At 48.6% G+C, this 22,113-nt stretch overlaps 2 protein-coding genes and 1 pseudogene across 4 annotated transcripts in view; 2 read left to right on the forward strand and 1 right to left on the reverse strand.

The window, feature by feature from the left end:
• The first annotated feature begins 17,071 nt into the window (after nucleotides 1–17,071).
• LOC120102109 (U2 spliceosomal RNA) lies at nucleotides 17,072–17,248 on the forward strand (annotated as a pseudogene).
• An 873-nt stretch (nucleotides 17,249–18,121) lies between these two features.
• Map1lc3a (microtubule-associated protein 1 light chain 3 alpha) lies at nucleotides 18,122–19,768 on the forward strand. The gene is made up of 4 exons (NM_199500.2): nucleotides 18,122–18,336; nucleotides 18,646–18,701; nucleotides 18,785–18,891; nucleotides 19,178–19,768. Exons 1-4 carry the CDS (start codon nucleotides 18,297–18,299, stop codon nucleotides 19,338–19,340), a joined length of 366 nt encoding a protein of 121 aa, NP_955794.1. The 5' UTR covers nucleotides 18,122–18,296; the 3' UTR covers nucleotides 19,341–19,768.
• Nucleotides 19,769–19,928: 160 nt separating this feature from the next.
• The window catches only part of Pigu (phosphatidylinositol glycan anchor biosynthesis, class U), a 96,434-nt gene continuing 94,249 nt past the window's right edge, over nucleotides 19,929–22,113 (reverse strand). For 2 of the 3 annotated variants that reach the window (XM_039105329.2, XM_039105330.2), the window contains one exon: nucleotides 19,931–20,336. In XM_039105329.2, the coding sequence (XP_038961257.1) occupies nucleotides 20,223–20,336 (114 nt within the window). In that variant the 3' untranslated portion in view covers nucleotides 19,931–20,222. Of the gene's footprint in view, nucleotides 20,337–22,113 lie in introns of all 3 variants that reach the window. The other variant, NM_181637.2, reaches the window with a different exon arrangement.

The following is a 22,113-nucleotide window of genomic DNA, read 5'->3' on the forward strand; positions in this document are numbered from 1 at the left end:
GGAGTTGGAGTGGTTGCTTTGCAGCTAAGAGTATATATTATTCCTGCAAAGGACCCGATTTAAGTTGCCAGCATGTATGTCGGGCAGCTGACGACCACCCGTAAGGGGATCCCATACCCTCTTCTGGCCTCCAGGGACGTCACCTAGCTTAGGATCTTAAGAGAGCACACAGCCTGGCATGTGCAAGGCCCTGGGATCAAGCCCCAGAGTCCCATAAACTGGGCATGTATCTAGTTAGGGGCCAGCATGAGATACATGAAACTGTGCCTTAAAAAAAAAACAGATTCAAAATTAATGAAAAGAGATTGAATTAGAAACAGCATGGAGTGTTGTTAGGAGGAGGAAAGGGAAGGGGGAAGCAGTGTATATTATAACCTCCAATACATTTAAAACACCATCGAGATGGCGCAGCAGTTCAGAGCCCAGAGCACCCAAGTTCAGTTTCCAGCACCCAACGGGTGTGTGTGTGTGTGTGTGTGTGTGTGTGTGTGTAACAAATGTCTGTGGCACGTGTACATGAACACACACACACACACACACACACACACACACACACGCTTAGGCTGGAATGGTGGCTTTAATTAGTAATACCAGTGCTCAGGAGGTAAAGGCAAAAAGTTCGAAAGTCTAGAGCCTAGCCCAGGAGGGCTGGGGGCGGAGCAAGTAGCTGAGTTGATAAAAGCATTTGTCACCGAGCCTGACGGCCTGAGTTCAATTTCTAGAATCTGTATTTGAAGAGAAACCAACTCTTAACTGACCTCATAGCTGCTATGGCACTGCCGCCCCCCATCCCCAAAAAAAACCAAATAGTTTTATTTTTCTGTGTACATTATGTAGGTCAGCGAACAGCTTATGGTAGTCAGTTTTCTCCCTCTGCTGTGTGAGTCTCTAGTATTGAACTTTTTAAAGTTCAGGCCAGGGCTTCAGCATCTCCTCTTTGTGGACAGGCCACACTCTTGGGTAGCACTCATCCCGTTTGGCTCTGCCTGCCTACCTGGCTGAAGTCTGCTAACTGAAGGAACAAACTTAACACAGCCCTGACCCCCTCAGTTGGTGCCATGCTGAGGGATCTGGATGTTGCACAGGTCCATCTTATAACTGACAAATTCTGAATATCCTTTAAGATAAAGTTTGCCTTGCCCCTGATTTTTTTTTAAAGAAAAAGATTTATTATATATAAGTACACTGTAGCTGTCTTTAGACACACCAGAAGATCCCATTACATCAGATCCCATTACAGATGGTTGTGAGCCACCATGTGGTTGCTGGGAATTGAACTCAAGACCAGAAGAGAAGTCTGTGCTCTGAACTGCTGAGCCATCTCCCCAGCCCCCGCCCCTGATCTTTCAATTAAGAGTAGTGGCAGTTTGCCAGCATCTTGAGATGGAAAGGATAGTTACGGATCTAAATTCCTTAAAATCTGCCAGAGATCTGATTCATGATTGGCTCATTATAAGACTACACCCAGCTAGAGGCTGGGTTCTCCACAGCCTCTTCTATAGTGCCACAAATCTGTCCTGTGTACTCAAGCAGTAAAGTTACTACGTGAAAAAAGAAAATAGGGCCAATAGCAGGAAGACTTACTTGCAGGACAAACCTGGTGAGAACGAGCTCCACAAACTTGTCCTTAGACACTATAGCATGCCCACCCCCGTGTGTGTGTCTGTCTGTCTGTCTGTCTCTCTCTCTCTATCTATCTCTCTCTCTCTCTTACAGACACACACACACACACACACACACACACACACACACACACACACACACACACACACACAGAGAGAGAGAGTTTATTCCTACATGGGCAATTCTTTCAAACTGCTAGTTCTGTTTTGACTAAGCAAGCCCAGGTACATCAAAACAGCTTGATTTTGTTCCCCACTGTCTGTCCCACCAGTGTTCTTCCCATGCACACAGGGCAAACATTACCTGTGACCTGCTCATGGAGATAAGCACTGTGACCCTAGCCTCCACTGAGACAGCCAGTGTCTGGCCTTAGCCTTCCTGCCCGACTCAAGGCCATCACTTCCCCAGTGTTGCTAAGAGGCTGTTGAGCTGGGAGAGGAGAGCTCAACGTGCACTGACTGACTTCTGGCTGGCCTAACCATATATCTGTACCCCCTTTTCTGCTCCCCCAAACTGAAGCCAGATCGCCCCCACCTGCTGACTATGGGCTCCCAGCATGAAGCCTTCTAGAACCCTCTTGTTTTCCACCTCTCTCCTCCCACAGCCACAGCCTGGGCAAGAGTAAGAAACAACACGGGCCCCTTGGCTGTGGTTCTGTCCCCAGCCTGCTCCCCTTGCATGTGGCCAATGAACGAGGTGTGTGGTTCTGGGCAGAAAACAAGGTGACACTAAGTTTAACTTAACATTCAAATGCACAGCAAATGGCAAGATAAATTAGGGGATTGATAGTGTTTTGAAGTTTCTGGGGTTCTAAATACCTTTTGATATGCATTTGATTTTAATATCCTATTAGGAAAGCAAAATAGTATGTGTGCCTCCTTTTTTATCATCCTTTGTGAGACATGCTCCATTTGATTATTCCGCTATTACTCGGTAACTGCCTCCTGTGTGCCAGACCCAGACGCAGAAGACACGGCGCTGAGAGTCATCCACGGTACGAGGGAGACAGCCCACTAAAGACAACCCCAACTGTGCTCCGGCTTTACCCAGATCCTCCTCAGGGAGCCCGCAGACGCTGTGACAAATAAATAGATGAGTACATTTTAATAAAAACTATTTGGCATCCCTACAGCATTATCAGAAACTGGAAGAATTTTTGTCTCCAAAGTTCTGAGAAAAAAACTAGTGGGGGTTGAGATCAGCCCGGATAGGGAGACATTAGTAAAAGAAAAAGAAAATTACTGGCCCTGTGCCAAAACCAAAAATAGGAAGGTGGGTGTGACGGTGCCTTTAATACCAGCCCTCGGGAGGCAGAAGCAGGTAGATCTCTGCAAATTCAAAGCCACTCAGGGGTATACAATAAGACCCTATCTCAAAATAAATACAAACAATCATTCAGTCAAAAACTATCAAATAAAAAATGTAAGGACACATATGCCGGAATATGGGATACTATAAAACAGATTTTAAAATATTATGACTCCTACGCCTGCTCTAGAGAGACCACTGAGGTCTTAAAAGCAGACTAAACACACCCAAGAAGGCTCAAGGAGCAAATAAACAGGAAAACAAAATCAGAAGAAGTCTAACAAGGCAATAAATAAATGGGCTTAGTATACACTGTTCGATAATGATAACACAGTCTCCACTTCTCAGTGGAGAGACATAGACTAACAGTAGGGTTTCCACCGCTGTGATAAAACAGCTTAAAGCAGCTCAGGGAGGAGAGGGTTATTTCCTCTTACAGCTTCTGGTCCATCATCCAGGGAAGTCAGGACAAGAAATCAAGGCAGGAACCTGGAGGCAGGACCTGAAGCAGAAGCCGTGGAGGAGCACTGTTCAGTAGCTTGATCCTTACAGCATGTTCAACCCGTCTGTTTGTTTGTTTTTGTTCTATGTGCATTGGTCTTTTGCCTGCATGTATGTTTGTGTGAGGGTGTCAGATTTTGGAGTTACAGACAGCTGTGAGCTAGCATGTGGGTGCTGGGAATTGAACCTGGGTCCTCTGGAAGAGCAGTCAAATGTTCTTAACCACCGAGCTACCTCTCCAGCCCTCCCTCCACCTGGTTTCTTATAGCACACAGGGGTGGCATCACCAACAGCAAACTGGGCCCTCTGACATCAATAAATAAATCAAGGAAATGCCCAATAGGAGCTGGAGAGCGGGTGCAGTAACTGGGAACACCAGCTGCTCTTCCACAGGACCTAGGGTGGATCTCCAGCACCCACATGGCAGCTCACAACCATCTTAGGATCCAATGCCCCCTTCTGGCCACCATGAGCACCAGGCACACATGTGACACAGACATACACATAAAGTAAATAAATACTTTTTTAAAATATACTGTACCAATCTAAAAAAGAATCTTGATATGTGTGTGTGTGCGTACACACACACACACACACACACACACACACACACACACAAATCTAAGTTAAGATGAAGAAAATATGTTAGGTGGATCTGTAACACCAACTGGGACAGAAACAGTAATTAAAAATCTCCCATGTTGTCTGGTTTTCACACAGCCAGTCATTTTGGAAGAGGGAACTCAGCTGAGAAAATGCCCCCAACAACAAATTGGCCTGTGGATAAGTCTGGGGTGCATTTTCTTGATTGATGATTAATGTGGGAGGTCCCTCCCAACACGCTATAGGCAGTAGCACCCATGGGCTGGTGGTCTTGGGTGCTATAAGAAAGCAGGCTGGGCAAACCATTGGGAGCAAGCCAGTACACAGCACTCTTCCATGGTCTCTGTCAGTTCCTGCGCTGGCTTCCTTTGGTGTAGAAGTTTAAGCAAAATAAACTTGTCCCTTGAGTTGCTTGTGTCCATGGTGTTAACCATAGCCATAGAAACACTCAATAGGACATCTCCCAACCAAAACAGCTCAGAGCCAGATGGATTAAGTGCAGACCTGCAGAGAAGGACTAAAAAGACACTCTTCGTCACCTGGAGCGATGGCTCAGCGGTTAAGAGCACCAACTGCTCTTCCAGAGGTCCTGAGTTCAATTCCCAGCAACCACATGATGGCTCACAACCATCTGTAATGGGATCTGATGCCCTCTTCTGGTGTGTCTGAAGACAGTTACAGTGTACTCATATACATAAAAGAAATAAAATCTAAAATCTAAAAACGGGGGGGGGGGGGGGGGTTGAGGTAAAAGGTGTGCGACCATGCCTGGAAATTCTGCTGTTTTAAAAAAAACAAACAACACTCTTCAAACCATTCTGCAAAATTCCCTCTACAAACCCAGTATTGCCATGATACTAAAACCAACCAAAAAAAGAAAAGAAAAAAATTACAGGCCACTATCTCTGATTAATAGATACAAAATTTCTCAACAAGATACTTACAAACTGAATTCAGGAACATGTCAAAAAGATTATCTACCATGATCAAGTTGGCTGGTTCAACATCTAATCCCAACTCACCACATAATGGACATCTCACTAGCAGCAGAAGAGGCCTTTGACAAAACCCAACGTCCATTCACTAAGACAGCAGGGTGCAGGGGACATGTCTCAACACAACGAGGCAATGCACAGCCTACATCATCTTAAATTCAAAAAGCATTTCCACTAGGATCAGGAACAAGACAAGAATTCCAGGGTTCCCACCCCAATTCCCAGTTCAGCACAGTACTTGAAGCAATAACACAAAGCAAGGAGACAAAGGAAATACAGATAGAAAAGGAAGAAGTCAACTCCATTTGTAGATCATAAATTCTGTAATTAAAGACCCTAGAGAGTCCGCTAAAAACAAACAAACAAACAAACAAACAAAAACAAAAAACAAAAAAAAACAAAAAACAACTCCTACATTCAATAAATGCATTCAACAAAGTAGCAAGGCCTTAGCACACGCACACTCAGTCGTGTTCACATACAGACAAATGACAAGGAAACAGGACTATTCACAACTGCCTCAAAAGTAGCTTGAAACAAATCTAACCAATGGGGAAAACCTGTACAATGAAAACTTTGACACACACACACACACACACACACACACACACACACACACACACACACACACACACAAATAAATATTAAAAGGAAAATTGAAGAAGATACCAGAAGGAGAAAAAGCCTCCTGTGCTCATAGATTGGCAGGATTACTATTGTGAAAACGGCCATCCTGTTTCCTTCAGAAATTGAAAAACATCTGAAATTTCCTATGGAAATACATAAAAACAAAACAAAAACAGGATTGCCAAAACAATTCCAAACAACAAAAAATCTGCTGGAGGAATCTCTTTTTTCTGTTGCTGTGATAAAACCATGAACAAAGTGTTTGATCTGACTTACCGTTCCAGAGTCAGAGCCGTGATGGCAAAATGAAGGAACCGCTGAGAGCTCACATTTTGACCCACAACTGCTAGGCAGAGCACACTGGGAATCATGGCAGTATTTTGAAACATTTAAGCCTGCCCACAGTGATACACATCCTCCAACAAGGCCACACCTCCTCCATCTTCCCAAACAGTTCCAGGAACTAGGGACCAATATGAACCTAGTGGGGCTTCTTTAAAACAGCAAAGGAGACAGCACCTTCCTGGATTTCAAGTCATACTACACAGCTACAGGAGTGGAAACAGAACAGCATGGCACTGGCAGAACATTCACTCATCAATGGATGACAACGGAACTCAGTCTTGGAGTCATCTGAGTTTTAATAAAGAAGTTGACAATAAACAGTGAAGAGACAGCATTTTTTTAAACAATTTACTTATTTATTATATGTAAGTACACTGTAGCTGTCTTCAGACACACCAAAGGAAGGCATCAGATCCCATTACAGATGGTTGTGAGCCACCATGTGGTTGCCGGGAACTGAACTCAGGACCTCTGGAAGAGCAGTCAGTGCTCTTAACCGCTGAGCCACCTCTCCAGCCCGAGACAGCATCTTTAAAACTGGATTTTAGGGGTTGGGGATTTAGCTCAGTGGTAGAGTGCTTGCCTAGGAAGCGCAAGGCCCTGGGTTCGGTCCCCAGCTCCGAAAAAAAGAACCAAAAAAAAAAAAAAAACAAAAAAAAAACTGGATTTTAGAAACCGGAGGCTGGGACAGCGTCTCTCTATGTGGTCTTGGAACTACACAGACCAGGCTGGCCTTAAACTCAGAGATCCTCCTCCCTCTGCCTTCAAAGCACCCGAGCGTGAGTGCTGAGATTACAGACATGTGCCACCGTGCATCTTTGATGAATGGTGCTGGTCAAACTGGATAAAGATGAAATTCATCTGTATCTCTCACTCTGCACAAACCAACTCCAAATAGATGAAAGACCTCAACGTCTGACCTGATACCCCGATTCTGATGGAGGAAAAGGGAGAGGAAATGCTTGAACTAACTGGCACAGGAAAGGCATGTTTGTTTGTTTGTTTGTTTGTTTGTTTGTTTGTTTGTTGAGACAGGGTTTCTCTGTGTAGCCCTGGCTGTCCTGGAACTCGATCTGTAGACCAGGCCGGCCTTGAACTCACAGAGATCTGCCTGCCTCTGCCTCCCAAGTGCTGGGATTAAAGGCTTGCACCACCACTGCCCAGCTGAGAAACACTTTTTTAGAATGTTCAACATCCTTAGCCATTAAGGGCTAAGACTTGTCTGAGATTTCACCTTACTCCAAAGAGAATGGCTAACATAAAACAAACATAAACTAGCCCGACCTGGTGGCTCTAGGCAGGGTGGCCCTGGCCTCTGAGCCCAACACTCCAAAAGGAGCAGGTAGATCATTCTGAGTTCAAGGACAGCTTGATCTGCAGTTTCAGGGCAGCCAGGGCCACACAGTGAGACCCTCCTGTCGAGACAACTAAACACAAATGACAAACAAACGCTGCTGTGCATGTGTGGAGACGGAACACTTAGTCCCTGCTGGTCAGCGTGGAGGGTCCTCAGAAATCCAGAAAGAGACCTAAGCCAGCTCTACCACGCTGGTTATACACTCAAAGGATCGCGCTGCCCTACCCTACTGTAGAGTACCTGCTCACTGATGTTTACTGCTGCTCTAGTCACGATGGCCAAGAAACGGAACTAAATAGATGTCCACCAACTGAGGAATGGATGCAAATATGGCAGATTCACACAACAGATTATTACTTCTCTATCAAGAAAATGGAATTATAAAATCCACAGGTAAATGGGCAGAGCTGGAAATGATCCTTCTGAGTAAGGTAACTCAGAACCAGGAAGTCAGATGCCCCGTTTTCTCTCATCTGTGGATGTTAGCCTTAAGTCTTCAGATGCATGCGTTTCATTTGCGATACTCATGAAGGTTAGGCGAGTAGGAAGGGGCCATGTTCAAGGGAAAGGAGAAGATCTGCACTGCTATGAAGAGATCATGGAATAGAAAGGGTTAAACTAGGGCAGGGGAAGTGGAGGGTAAGGTAGGGGACATAATAGAGCAAGGGATAAATAACATTGATGACCTTTTGAAAAAAGACTTCTAGAAAGTGACTACTGCAGAGACTCCCCTAAATCTATCTCTCCCCCACAGACACACAACCTTATATGCACACAAGTTAAAATCGAGTCACCATGTTAACAGGACAATAATACCCTTCCTAGACATCAGAGGTTGACAAAAAATCCAGTGCCACGAATGAGCTGCTCCTATTGACGTGGCTGGCCACTGAGGTCCCAAATGTTATGGCGACTCTTGGTTATCCTCCAGATGGTATCGCTGAAGAGTATATGTTTCAAGGTGCTTATGCCTGAATCACAGAACACGGCAAAAAATCAAGCTGGTACAAACCCGGAAGCTTTATCCCTAGTGATTAGTTAGCATGCATAGTCCAGAAAGGTGCTGTGCAAGTTACTGGAGGAGAAAAGTTGTCAGTCATATGAGCTATGAGCCCTTCAAGCTACAAAAATGACTAGCCTGGACATGCAGGCTCACTGGATTAATAGCGGCACAACCATCACGAGAAGAAACAATTACCTTTTGATTCCATCTAAATCGCTCTCTATAGGACAGAACACATACCTGGCAACATTACTTGGCTAAGAGCCTATGGCTTAAATAGGTCACAAGCCCTAGGGGAGAATCTATACTTTTACGCTGCCCGATGGACATAGTGCTGAACTGACTCTCACTGACTTGCGTTCTATCCATCCATCAATGCCCTTCATTGTCTGAGAAACTTCTAATTGCAGAGACTCACAACTGGCCAAACTGCAGAAAACAGGAGACTACAGATGCTCAGACCTACTAAGCACATTTATAAGGAAACATATATAATGCACCCCCATCTCCCCAGGCTAAGGGGCCATTGCAGAAGAGGTGGAAGAAAGTGTGTAAGAGCGTGCGACAGTGGGCAACTACAAGAAAGCATGCCTTGGACACAGCAGGGCAGCTGCCCACGTGAACTCCTAAGAGTAGCAACAGCATGTACAAAAGCCGCTCAATGCCGAGGCACACCGAATCCTAGCAAGGAGGGAGAAATACAGAATCCCATCCCAGGCCATGAACCTGCTATCGATTGTTAGCCGCTGGGAGAGGAAGAGGTGATTTTCTCTAAGAGTGCACCCCCGATAATGGTTCCCCCTTGACCATGCTCCAGTACAAGGCCACACATCCAAGAATATTAGATACCATAAAATTGGCCTTGGAGGATTTTAAAAAAATGCCACAAACCTGGGTGGGCAGAGAAGGGGAGGTAAATTAGGAATGAACAGGAAAAAAAATCTATGAAATGCTCAGGGAGGCTGAAGAAATGGCGTAACTGCTGTTAGGATTACTTGCTTTCACAGAGGACCCAAACTCGAATCGGCACTAACATCAGATGGTTCCCAACTGCTTCTAACCCTAGTTCCAAGGACACAGTACTGTCTTCCGGGCTCTGTGGCCACTAGGCATACACATGGTATACACATGGTATACACATGGACATATATACATTAAATAAACTCTCAAAGAGCAAAAGTTACTTAATAGTGTGTGTGTGTGCACATGTGTGTGGTAGGGGTATTGATGGAGCACACATGTGGAGGTTGGGGGACAATCTGTGAGCGTTGGTTCCTTTACTACGTAGGGCCTGGTGCTCAGATCATTAGCCTTGGCAGCAAGTGCCTTTACCGACTATGGGTGCTGGTAACTTCTAAATTATTTCCTGTCATTTACCCTAGCCCATTGATCCCATCTACTTAGGAGGCTGAGGCCAGAGGATCTTGCCCAGGCTTCAGAGAAAATTCAAAGGTCAGCTTGACTAATTCAATAAGGTACTGTCACACAAGGAAAAAAAAAAACGTCAGGAGGCAGAGGCAGGAGGATCTCTGTGAGTTCAAGGTTAGCCTGGTGTACAGAGCGAATTCCAGGACAGCCAGGGATTCATAAAGAAAACCCTGTCTTGGGGGGAAGGCTGGGAATGTAGCTTAGTAAGATTGAGGCTCGGATGGGCAACATGAGACCCGGTCTCAAAATTAATAAATAAAGAAAGAAGGGAGGGAGGGACGGAGGGAGGGAGGGAGGAAGGAAGGAAGGAAGGAAGGAAGGAAGGAAGGAAGGAAGGAAGGGAGGAAGGAAGGAAGGAAAAAGAAAAGAGCTAGGCCTAGGGCTGAGATCAACAGTGTCAGCTGCTAAGGAAAACTCAGGTTCTAGCACCCAAGGGCAAAGAGCTCCAAGCTTAGCTTTGTGGTGTACACCCTCAGTCCCAGCACTCAGGAGGCAGAGGCAGGCAGATCTCTGAGTTCAAGGCCAGCCTGGTCTAGAGTGAGTTCTAGGAGAGCCAGGGCTACACAGAAAATCCCTGTGTCAGAAACAAAGAGCTTCAGAGAAACTCACCAGAGCGAGAGGAGGTAGAGAATGTGAGAGAAAGGAGAGGCCCCACCTGTTCTGGGGAGCAAAGGACAGAGGTCGAGGGGTCACCCGAACCGTTTGAATTAGGACAGGGTTCAGCTGCAGAAGAGCAAAATAGTGGCTTACACATGGCAAAACCCTGGTGCTAGCAAGATGAGTCAGCAGGTCAAGGTGCTTGCCACAGAGTGTGATGACCAGAGCTCAGTCCTCAGGACCCACACGACGGAGAGACCTCCTGCAAGTTATTACTAAACATACACACAGATGTAATTCAAAACTTATTTTTAGTTGATCTGGTTAGCGTCCAGAACTCAGGTTCCTTCTTTCTTTCAATTCCACTGTCTGCAGGGGTAGTAATTCTTGACTTCACTCACCTGAGACAGACAGGGCTGAAGTGTTACTCTGTTGGTGGCTTTCGTGAAACCCAGGGTTCAAGCTCCAGCGCTGAAAGTCTGGATGTGAGGGCACACGCCGTAATCCCAGCACATGGGAAGTAGAGACAAAGGCCAGTCTGAGCTCAGGGAACCCCATCTAAACTTTAAAAGATGGTTGTGGGATCCTTCAAACATGGAACTCATAGTCCACGCCGCTGGGGAAGAACGGGTACAAAAGGCTCACCAAGGTCTCCGAGACTCCATACAGCACTTTCTACCAATGGCCTGGTCACTCAAATCCAATCACCTTGCTCTCCTGAGCCGCAGCGCCGGGAAGCAGTCCTCAGCTATGAGCATGGCTTCTAGGGTAAACTGAGGGTTCTGCTGGACCGCTGGCTGTGCAGAGGCAGAGATGCAGGTAGCTGCAGGGATCTCGCTTGGGTGATTGTAAAAGTAACTTATTTTCCTGTTGGTTGCCTCCAAGGCTTCCTGCTTCCATCTCCTAAGGTGGGCCTAGCCCTGGAAGCTTCTAGCCTCTTTTCCATCTGGTCTAGGCCTAGAATGTTTCCAGCCTGAGACCTACCGCTGAGTAAGCTCACTCTTTCTAGTCCTTTCTGAGCTCTGGCTGGCTGGTTCAACTCAGCCGTTCTGACAGACTCCTCCCCACGCTGGCTCAATCTGCCCCCTCTCTCTCTTGACCGCTCCTGATTTGTTCAGGTTGGCTGAACTAACTGTCTGTCTGTCTGTCTGTTCTAATCTCCTGGCTCCTCATTCTTTGGCTCAGTCTGTCTTCACCCATGTCTAGCTTGTTCTCTCTGCATCCTGTCTTTGTACAACTGTCCCAGTAAAGCAGCCTCCTTCTTCTCTACCCTTCTCTCTGTTCTTTAAGTAGCTTCCCTTTCCTCTCTTGAGATCTGGGCATGTCCTATTCTGCCAAATCTTTCTCTGATTGGTCACTTTGTCTGCCACTCAATTAGCCATCACTTTTTTTTAAAGATTTATTTATTTACTACATATAAGTACACTGTAGCTGTCTTCAGACACACCAGAAGAGGGCACCAGATCCCATAACAGATGGCTGCGAACTACCATGTGGTTGCTGGGACCTGAACTCAGGACCTCCAGAACACCCAAGTCAGTGTTCTTAACCACTGAGCCATCTCTCCAGTCTTAAAAGTCACTTTCAAACATGGGTACCTCATTCTACAAATGAACTTTACTCTTTGGGTCTGAGACTGAAGGTGCATACTAAGGGTGTGTCTGTCTGTATGCCAGAGGCGGAGGGAGGAGGGAAGGAGGGAGAGGGAGGCAGACAGACAGACAGGCAGACGGACAGACAGACGGACAGAGAGTCAGAGAGACAGAGAGAGGGAGAGGTCTAAGGTCTGAACCATACCACAACTAGAAACAGGTTTTTCCAGTAAACAACACAGTCTCAGGATTCAGTGTGATCAAACATCCTGCGACAGGTAATTCTTTAAGGCACCCACCAGAAAGCCCTGGATGTGGCGTTAAAAGATGGCACAGTGGTGGAATATAGCCTACAAAGAGGAAAAGGGGTTCCCTAGAGCCCACTGCCTTGTCTCATCCTACAAGAATAATGGTGGACAGGTGAAAGGCTTAAAGGCAACCTAGGTTAGAAGACTCAAGAGTCTGGGGCAGGGCACAATCCCACTGAGATTAGGGTCAGGCTGAGGTACAAGAGAGAAGACAGGTTTAATTAAAGGAGTTAAGAACTCCCCTGACTTGTCGATTTTGAGGCGCCACAGGCTCGGGGGACCTTGTTCATGAGACAGGGCCCGAATCTGTGAAACAGGGAAAGGCTAGAGTCAGAGATGCTGGGTGGGACCAAAGGGCCCAGGAGGTCTCCAGGAGCTAAGAACACTGTGCACCGTGCAGGGTGGAGAAGCCCAGGAAGAGAGCCTGGAAGGCCAGTGTCGGTGACGGCGTGAACATGAGGACAGCACACTGTCCCTGCGGGTCACAGACCTGCTGAGTGCCCCCCGGCTGGAGGGAAGAAGGAATTTGGAACAAATCCAGCTGAAGAAGCGAAAGATCAGGACTAACGCCTTTTGTAGACAGGGAGGTTGGCAGTCATGGTCTCTATTTCCTTAGTGATGCTGGAGGGCTTGGGGGTGTGTGTGAGGCAGTCTGTGTCTGAGGTTTGGGGACTCCGACTCCTGAATTGGTCTCCGTTTCCTCAAATCTTGGGAGAAAACTATATGGAGTTTATAAGCAGGAAGTAACTTCCTCAGAAGTAGTGACCCTGATCCAGGCCCTGTCGTCCTGGGCCTGCAGGTCGGAAAGCCAGTCTAATGGTACATTGAATGAGACTCCAGTGTCACTGTGTTAAAACTGGACCAGATAATTCCAGCCCTCTCACCACTGTGCTGTCTTCCTGGGCGGCACTCTCAGAAGTAGGTTTTCATACTCTACTTGGCACAGTGGTTCTCAACCTTCTTAACGCTGTAACCCTTTAATGCAGTTCTCCATCTTGTGATGAACCCTAGTCATAAAATTATTTCGATGCTCCTTCGTAACTGTTATGAGCCAGACCGTAATAATCTAATATTTGGGATATGTGACATGCGACCCCCCAAAGGGGTGTCTAGGTCGAGAAGCGCTGACAGCAGATGACGAAATTGAGACAGTGTGCTTAAGTCATTCAGTGAGCTACAAAACTCCTCTGGATCCAGCTCTGTCTATGGCCGGCCTGCGGTGAAGCTCTCAGACAGAAATGGAACCCACCCAAGACGGCGTAAGACCAGTGCCCCGGGACAGGGCTGTTGCACCTTCGCTTGGCAGGGCCCAGAAAAGCCGCACTGCTCTCCTTCTCAGGCTCACAGATCTAGGTCAGGAGCTCTGGACTGGTAGGAAGGAATGGTAGGTAAGAGGACACGAGGACCATGGTGAGACTCCACCCCAGCTTCTGACTTCTCCCAGCAACTGTGCTCGCTGCAAACTCGGTTCTCACACAAAATCTAGGGGCTGGAAGGAGACAGATAGTCACGACAAGGAGAGATGACACGGTAGACACCAAGGAGGAGGTCACCCATTCAAAGTCTATTTATTTAGCACCAACCTATGTGCTGGAATAGAGCAGGAACCAAACAGGAGAAAACCCTTGGGAACGGAGTCTGTAGCAAAAGGAAGACTCTGGGTTCAATCCTGAGCAACGCAGTGACAGGGAGAATAAACGACCTTGCCACGACAGGGTTTGCATTTTAGTTGAAAAGAATGGAAAAATAAAAATTAAAACACAATAGCACACTAAATTAAGTCTTTGGAGGTTTTTTTTTTTTTTTTAGTTAGCTCAGGCTAACATCAAATTTGTTACATATAAAATAATAACTTTGAACTCCTGACCCTCCTTCCCTAGATCTCTCAATAGGGAGAAAGACACGCACACGAGCCACTAGCATGCACACCTAAAATCCTGGTGATGTCTTATCGAAGCGATGCACTCCCTGCCCCACATCCAGCATCCATCCAGCATCCACTCAGTACCTGCCTGTACCCCTCAGGAGATGGCAATAAAGTCACGAGCCGTCAGCACATGAATAAATTAAAAATATAGACAGTATCTGAGCCTGCTGTGGCAGCTCAACGGGCAGACGAACCACAAAACTTCTTGAGTTTAAGAAGCAGAGCACAGGCTGGCACGGTAACACACGCCTTGAAAGCTGGGAGGCAGAGGTGGGCCTCTCTGAGAGGTGGTGTCTCTAGCTCAGGAGGTGGAGATGAAGTCACCTCTGTCACATTACAGAAACATCTCCAGAGTCTGAGCAGCAGGTCTGAGGCTGTGCCACAGGGGCAGACTGACCGAGGTTTGGAGTACATTTTGGGATATACTGAGTTTGTTCTGGGCAAGTCAAATTTAAGGCATCCATAAGACGTTTCACTTGGAAAACTTGAGGAGGCCGAGCTATTGAATTCTGGGTAGACTGGGTGGCCCAGGGACCAAGGGTTTAAAGGGAGGCAGCGCACTGATGTCAGGTAGATGAGTGTGGCGTGTGACCGCTTCCCCCAAGGCCACCGCCGACCCAGTTCTTCCAGCTCCCTTACTGACACGGGAACACTCAATCTCTGTGACACTGAGGTTTGCACACTCGGAGACACGGCTCTGTACCAAGGTAAACTGGGGCCCTCAGGTCAAGTACGTCAACAATCAAGCAACGCTGTGGTGTGTTGCGCCATTCAGGCTGACGCTGCCCTCACAGTGCTGCACAACCGGGTAGCAGCGCCCAGGCCACACCGGTGACTACGCCTTTAGTCCTTGTCACTTTCATGAAGTTTGCTGATGTCTGCTCCCTGCTGGCTGCAAGAGTCTCATAAGTGAATCCTATGTATTTGGTTTGTAGCCCGGTTTAGCCTTGAAGTCACCTGATCCTCTGATTTTAGCCTCCAAAATTCCGGGATTACAGGCGTCTCACCAGGCCCAGCCCAGCAAAGGCATTTTTCTTCTGAGATAAGGTCTCACATCAACCAGACTGACCTTGAACTGGGACCCTCCTCTTGCCTCCACCTCCCAAATGCTAGAACTCCAGTCACCACAACAGCCGGTTCAGTCTTTCATAAACTCAGAATGGAGCTCAAAATTATCTCCTCCTAGAGAATAACTCCATCGTTTAGAAGGGACTCTTTCAGTCCTTTAATACTGAGTGACCTTTGCCTTACAGTGTGTGAATTTTCTATCATTTCTTCCTTTGGTTTTCTCTGTACATACCTGGCATTTGTTTTGTTTTGTTTTGCGCTGAGGACTGAACCCAGGGCCCTGAGCTAAATCCCCAACCCCTTGTTTGGTCAGAGGTCAATTTGCAGAAACTGGCTCCGTTCACCACAAGGGTTTGGGGGACTGAACTCACATGACTGGATTTGGCAGGAAGCACCTTCACCCAGAGTCATCTCACTGGCTCCAACTTTAAGTTTTTATTATGAACTTTTTACTTACCACACAATGATATTTCACACATACATGGCACATTGCTCCTCTGCAGTCCTCTTGTAAACACTATGGCCTTCCTTCTTTTCTTGGCCAATCCTAAAATTGGGGATGACAGGCACATGCCACCATATCCAATCTAAGTGACGCTGGAATCAAACCTAGGTTGTCCTGCCCAGGGGCCATGCACTCTAACCACTGACCTGCACCGCCAGCCCTTGGTGTTGTTTCAGGTTAGCATAAGATTCCTCCAGCTCTGCGTCCATGCTCTTTACATCCTGTCTACGTTCCTGTATCATCTGCTTCTGGCTCCCAGGGTTCAGTATTTAAAACTATATTTTATATTTCTATTCTCTTAATACCACCTCCTGTTGTGTCTGACTTTTTATTTTCCATTTATCTACTTGCTGTATGTGTGCGGAAGTTGGCATTTGTCTTGCCATCACGGACAGAACATATTTTAATATTTAAAATATTAAAAATTCTTTCTGGGTTCAGTAGAGAGATGTCTGGAGACAGATTTAGGAACCCTGTCACTTGCCACAAGGGAAGTTGAACACCGCAGAGGTCTAGCAGGAACCCTCAGAACCTTTGCACTAACAGACTTTCTCCGAGGGGAAGGGGTCTAAGATTAGTGGAGGCACTAAATAGGATTTAAGGTCATAATTTAGGAAACCAATCCTACTGTCCCACCCTAATTTGGGGCTGTCACCTACTAGGAGTTTAGCTGCTTGGAGAATTACTAGATGGGGTACAAGGCCTGGATGAATGCCTTTGTAGGGGCAGCCTCTAGGATCTAACATACCCCAAGATTGAACTAATGTCCCCATGCTGGCAGGCAAGCTCCACACCAGACCAAGCAGACAATAATCAGGATCTTCCCAATCAGAACCAGCTCCCTAGGGCATTTAAAAGGCAAAACCAAAACCCAAAACCCAACACCCAAGGTCTCACTATCTAGACCTGGCTGGCCTTGGAACTCCAGAGATCATCCTGTCTCTGCCTAAGGAGTGCTGGGATTAAGGAGTGCGCCACCACCCAGCCTCTTTAAGGCAATTTTAGCTGAATTCTTTTTTTTTAAAAGATTTATTTATTTATTATATATGAGTACACTGTAGCTGTCTGCAGACACACCAGAGGAGGGCATCAGATCCCATTACAGATGGTTGTGAGCCACCATGTGGTTGCTGGGATTTGAACTCAGGACCTCTGGAAGAGCAGTCAGTGCTCTTAACCGCTGAGCCACCTCTCCAGCCCTTAGCTGAATTCTTGTGACCTGAGCAACTCGTCTTTGTACCCCACAATCACTACTATTTATGTCCACATTAAGTAGTGGTTGGGATCGCTTCTCGGCCTTTTGGCTAAGATCAAGTGTAGTATCTGTTCTTATCAGTAGTGGTTGGGAAACATTTACACATGCATCTGTTAATTTGGTTACCAGTTTCCATCAAATTTCTTCCCTGTGAGTTGTATGTTGTTTCTGAAGTACAAACTAACTTTTTTCAAGCAATGGCCCTTTGTAAATTCATTTGTTTTATCTTTTTCCTTCCTTCCTTCAATTCTAGCCCATCCTCCTGCCTCAAACTCGTAGTATAGAGCTAGGATTACAAGTAAAAGCCAGCTACATCTGGCATTAATCCTGGCCTTGAATCAATCTACCCTGACCCTGAGTAACATTCCCAGACCATAGTTTTCTATTCTACCCAGGGGCTCTACCTGTAAATTCGGACTTAGTGTGTTGTCAATTCCGAATGTTCTCCATCTCATACTAAAACGCTTCTGATATAGCCTCCCATTCAGTGACTCTCTCCTGCTTTGTCTAAACCGCTTATTAACCTCACTCTGGAAGTCTATGCTTTCCATAGCTGTTTCAGAATTCTTTGAAAGCCTGGGTGGGGGTACGGAGAGATGGCTCGGCAATTATTGCTCGCCAAGTTTTGCTATATTACAGAGGACCTTAGCTTGATTCCCAGCACCGCTAGTAATTCCAGCCTAAGGCAATCCGATGCTGTGTTCTGCCTCCGCGGGCATACACTTAGAAACACATAAAACTTTAAAAAGTTTATGGATCCTGGGTGTTCCATTCCCTCCCCGCCCCACCTCGTTACCACCTTCGTTCTCTAATGCTAAGCTTGGTGAAGGCGCTGTGAATTACTCGGCAGCGTAGAGACTAGAAGAAGGCGACAACCGCCTGGCTTCACAGTCCTGAGGAGCCAAAGACAAGCTTGCCGATCGTGACGTCACAAAACTGTGACGCGCCCTGTAGCTCCGCCCCCTTACGACCTGCGCCGGGAATCCGGGCTGTCTGCGCCGTGGCGTCACAGGTTCAGGCAGGCGGGTTTTCCGTCGGCCCAATGGGAGCGGCGCGCCGGCCTCCCCTTTAAGGAATGTTGTGACCTGACGTCACCCAGGCGAGTTACCTCCCGCAGCCGCCACCGCCGGGCTCAGCGCGAGCCCCGCAGCCCTTGAGCTCGAGCCCCGGAGCCCCCGGCGCGCCGAACCGCAGCCGCATCCCTGAGCCGCGCGCCCCGGAGCCCCCGGCTGCGCGCCCCGCCGGGCCCGCGCGATGCCCTCCGACCGGCCTTTCAAGCAGCGGCGCAGCTTCGGTGAGGCCCTGGGGGTGAACTGCCATCCGGGACCGAGGGATGGGGATGCCAGTCGACCCCGATTGCCGCAGGTGACGTCAGCCCCATGACGTCAGGGACCGGGTGGCCGGACCCCGGGTGGAGAGGCCGCAAGGCCTGGCAGGGTCGCCGGCCTCCCTACCGCGTCCCCGGGTGGAGGGCTGCGGGGCCGACGGCCCCGGGGGCGGGCGCTGGGGCGGGGCGGGCCGGGAGCCGCCCCTCGGGGATCGGCGAGGCGGAGTCGCGGGAGGCCTCAGCACCGCTGGGCCTCACACAGAGCTCTGTCCGCAGCCGACCGCTGTAAGGAGGTGCAGCAGATCCGTGACCAGCACCCCAGCAAGATCCCGGTGAGTCTCTAGCCCCCCGGCCACGCCCTGTCCCACCAGGTCCCGCCCCTGGCTTACGAGTCCCCCGCCCACTCCACTCCTAGGTGATCATCGAGCGCTACAAGGGTGAGAAGCAGCTGCCTGTCCTGGATAAGACCAAGTTTCTGGTCCCAGACCATGTTAACATGAGCGAGTTGGTCAAGATCATCCGGTGCGTGGGCAGCCTCCTACAGGCCTTGGGTGGGGCGGGGCCGGGCCAGGTTCTACTAGAAGGGATGGAGTGGGGCAAGGGGGCATCATTTGGGACACCAGGCAGGACCCTGTTCTAGGAGGCTGGAGAAGGTCAAGGACGGGTTGGGGTGAGCTTCAGTAAAGAGGTGAGAGCCTCTGGCTCTGGCTGTGATGGATGGAAAGTGAAGATTCAAAATAATTCTGGGAGGGTCGCCCAGGCCTCCAGCAGGCGGCCTCTCACCTACCATGCCCTCCTGCCTCCACAGGCGCCGCCTGCAACTCAACCCCACGCAGGCCTTCTTCCTGCTGGTGAACCAGCACAGCATGGTGAGTGTATCCACACCCATCGCTGACATCTATGAACAGGAGAAGGATGAAGACGGATTCCTCTACATGGTCTATGCCTCCCAAGAAACCTTCGGCTTCTGAGTCAAGAGGAGGGGTGGGGGGTGGCTGGGAGTTCTGGTCAGGTTCTCCCCAGGGAGGTCCTGCCTCCTAAACTAAGCTATTTCGGCCCCGGGTGGATTAGGCAGAGATGTGACACCCCCTCCCCCCAGGTAGGGGCCACCAGCCAGCATACCAAGTCCTGGGTAGGTCCTGGGCCAGTCTTGTTAGGCTTGCTCTTTTGGGTGCTGGCTGGGTTGGGAGTGGGTGGGGAGCAGCATCCCTGCCCCGTGGGGTTTGTCTTTTTTTTAGGCCCTTGCCTGTCTACCCATCTTGCCCCTCATCCACCTGAGGCTTTGCCCCCTGACAGGACCTGCCCCACCCCTGAAAGGCTGGCTCCCCTTGTCCTGACATGGTATGTGGATCTGTGGTCATTTCCTCTGCAGAATAAAGATTGCTCAGGCCTGCCTGGCCCTTTGCCTCCGGCTGCTTGTTTGGGAGTAGGGAGGGCTGCTAGGTGACTGTCCACATAGTCAGGGACACACAGACTTGTGTTCTGTGGACTCTTAGTATAGACCATGTAGTACTGGGGGCCAAGCTCACTCCCCTCCAGGAATATGATCAGGACAACAATGAAAAAGAAGACCCACACATTTATTAAGTAGTCACAACCTATAAAGCCCTGCTCACTGGCTGCTCCCCTTCCTTTCTATGCACAGTCACAAAGTGGGGGTCCAAGTGGGGTGCTCCTAGCTTCTCCCCATGGGCCTTGTTGCCAGCTACGAGTCCCCTTTGGTGCCAGAGGTTTGGAGCCCTGGACTTGAACGTCTTCTGCCTGAGGACTCGCCTGCTGGCAACTCCGGATGAGGGACCTGGCCCAGCTCTGGCCCTTCCCCCTCTTGTCCATGCAGCTCTGTGCCAGCAGGGCTACTTGAGCACAAGCATGGCCTCAGTGCCGTCCTTGGCAGTCAAGTAGAGACCATGCGTGAGGTAATACTCCCGTCGCAGGAAGGCGTAGAAGTAGTCAGAGATGAGCAGGATCTGGCAAGGAAAGAGAGAGTGAAAAGCCACGGGCACCTTACTGAATACTACCCTTTGCCGGGTTAGATAGACAGGCAGGTTAGTGCCTGCCTGGCATCTCCCCAATCTAGAAGCCTGCCCTCCGTCCCTCTTGGCGCGTACTTGACCATTCCCAGCCCTGAAATACCTTACCAGTCATGGGCAGCTGTATGTATTCTACCTTCCGCCCCCTTCTCCTGGTTCACACCACCGTCCCATGTTCTCACAGTGGGGCTTTGCTGACAGGTACTCCCCACCCAGCCTAGTCAAACCCTTCCAGGAACTTAGGACACAGAACTGCCTACTATTTCCCTATACCATGCAGCCCAGGAATTCTACCTTGAAAACACGATTTGACAGTCGGTGGTGGTAGTACATACCTTTAATCCCAGCACTTGGAAGGCAGGAGCAGGCAGATCTCAGTCTCAGATCTGACTGCCTTTGTCTCCTGAGCGCTGGGATTGGAGGCATGCACCACCACTATCAAGCTGTTTCCAGATGTGACTGGTATGATTTCCTTCCCTTTGACCTAGCCAGCTCACCGAGGTGATGAGTTTGTATGCTTCTTCACCTGCCCTGACACAGGGTCTGGGTGAGAACCTCAGGGCTGAAGGTCAATGTCTACTGCCTCAACCATGCTGACCAGCAGCTGCCTGGTTGCTTGCTGATATGATCTGTCCTTTTGTGGATGGACTTTTGCCTCATCACACATTTAAGGGTCCAAGTCTCCAGGTATGGCTTTGCCTCCAGCCTCAATTTCCCCGTTTGTAAAGTAGACCATTAGCCCTCCAATGAGAATGGCAGGAGTGTGTCCAGAGGTCTTCTTAGCTGCTCTTCTATCAGAAAAGTATATAGCTGCCCACAACAGGGCTCGGAAGACCTAGCTCCTTGGTTTAGGTCAACCTCTGTCTGATCTGTCTCCCTCTCGCTAAGTACCTGCCATGTTCTGGCCTTCGTTTACCTGTGTGAACTAAGAGGTGGTTAGTGCTAATACTCTTGGGGCCTCTAAACTTTTGAGAACTATGGTATCTCCAGTACTGTGCCTGCCCTCCTTTGCTGAGGCAGGACACTTCCCTGCCAGCTCCAGTTACACAAGTCTTAGGCATGTTGGGGTAGACTTTGGGGTCATGTGTGCAAATGAGACAAATCCTATCCCTCTCTGGGCCTCTACTTAGGGGGACAGCGAACTAAGATTGTTGGCTCCTTTTGATTTTCTAGTCAGACTGAGTTGGGGCAGGGAAATGCCACAGAAGCACTCAGGATCCATCCTGAGCAGAAACGACCTTCCCACAAAGCGCCATGCAGTTGAATGTGAAGCTGCAATTACAATGAATTTGTGTCAGCAGAGAGGTCAAGGGGTCAGGACCTAATCTGGGGAAGGTGAGCCTACTACAGTTGGAGAGACAGGTATTGGCTGGATGAAAATGTTTCATCCTGTGGTGAGAGAGGCAGTCCAGGGAAATGACGAAATGGATGGCAGAACCAGGTGCAGGGTCATGGAGCTCATAAGGGTGAAGCACGAGAAGCTTTTGGGAGAACTCAGGCCAAGTAGTAACATGATCAGATTTGTGGTTTGAAAAGCTCCCTCTGGCTGCCTGGCACAGGAGAGGGTTTGAAAGCAGGGGACCCTGGGAAATGTCTGAAGTGGTAGTTACAGGGATGGGTAACACTTGGAATAGCACAAGTATTCTGGACTGCTAAGCCATTTCTCTAGAACCCCGGGGATTCTTGAAAAACAAAAAGCACAAGTGTCAATCTT

The sequence above is a fragment of the Rattus norvegicus genome, chromosome 3 (genome assembly GCF_036323735.1).
Source record: "Rattus norvegicus strain BN/NHsdMcwi chromosome 3, GRCr8, whole genome shotgun sequence".
In the NCBI taxonomy this organism is placed as follows: Eukaryota; Metazoa; Chordata; class Mammalia; order Rodentia; family Muridae; genus Rattus; species Rattus norvegicus.

Coding starts and splice junctions, on each gene's coding strand:
- Map1lc3a (NM_199500.2), top strand. CDS start 18,297: ATGCCCTCCGACCGGCCTTTCAAGCAGCGGCGCAGCTTCG. Junction 18,337..18,645: donor CAAGCAGCGGCGCAGCTTCG/GTGAGGCCCTGG, acceptor CTCTGTCCGCAG/CCGACCGCTGTAAGGAGGTG. Junction 18,892..19,177: donor GAGTTGGTCAAGATCATCCG/GTGCGTGGGCAG, acceptor CTGCCTCCACAG/GCGCCGCCTGCAACTCAACC.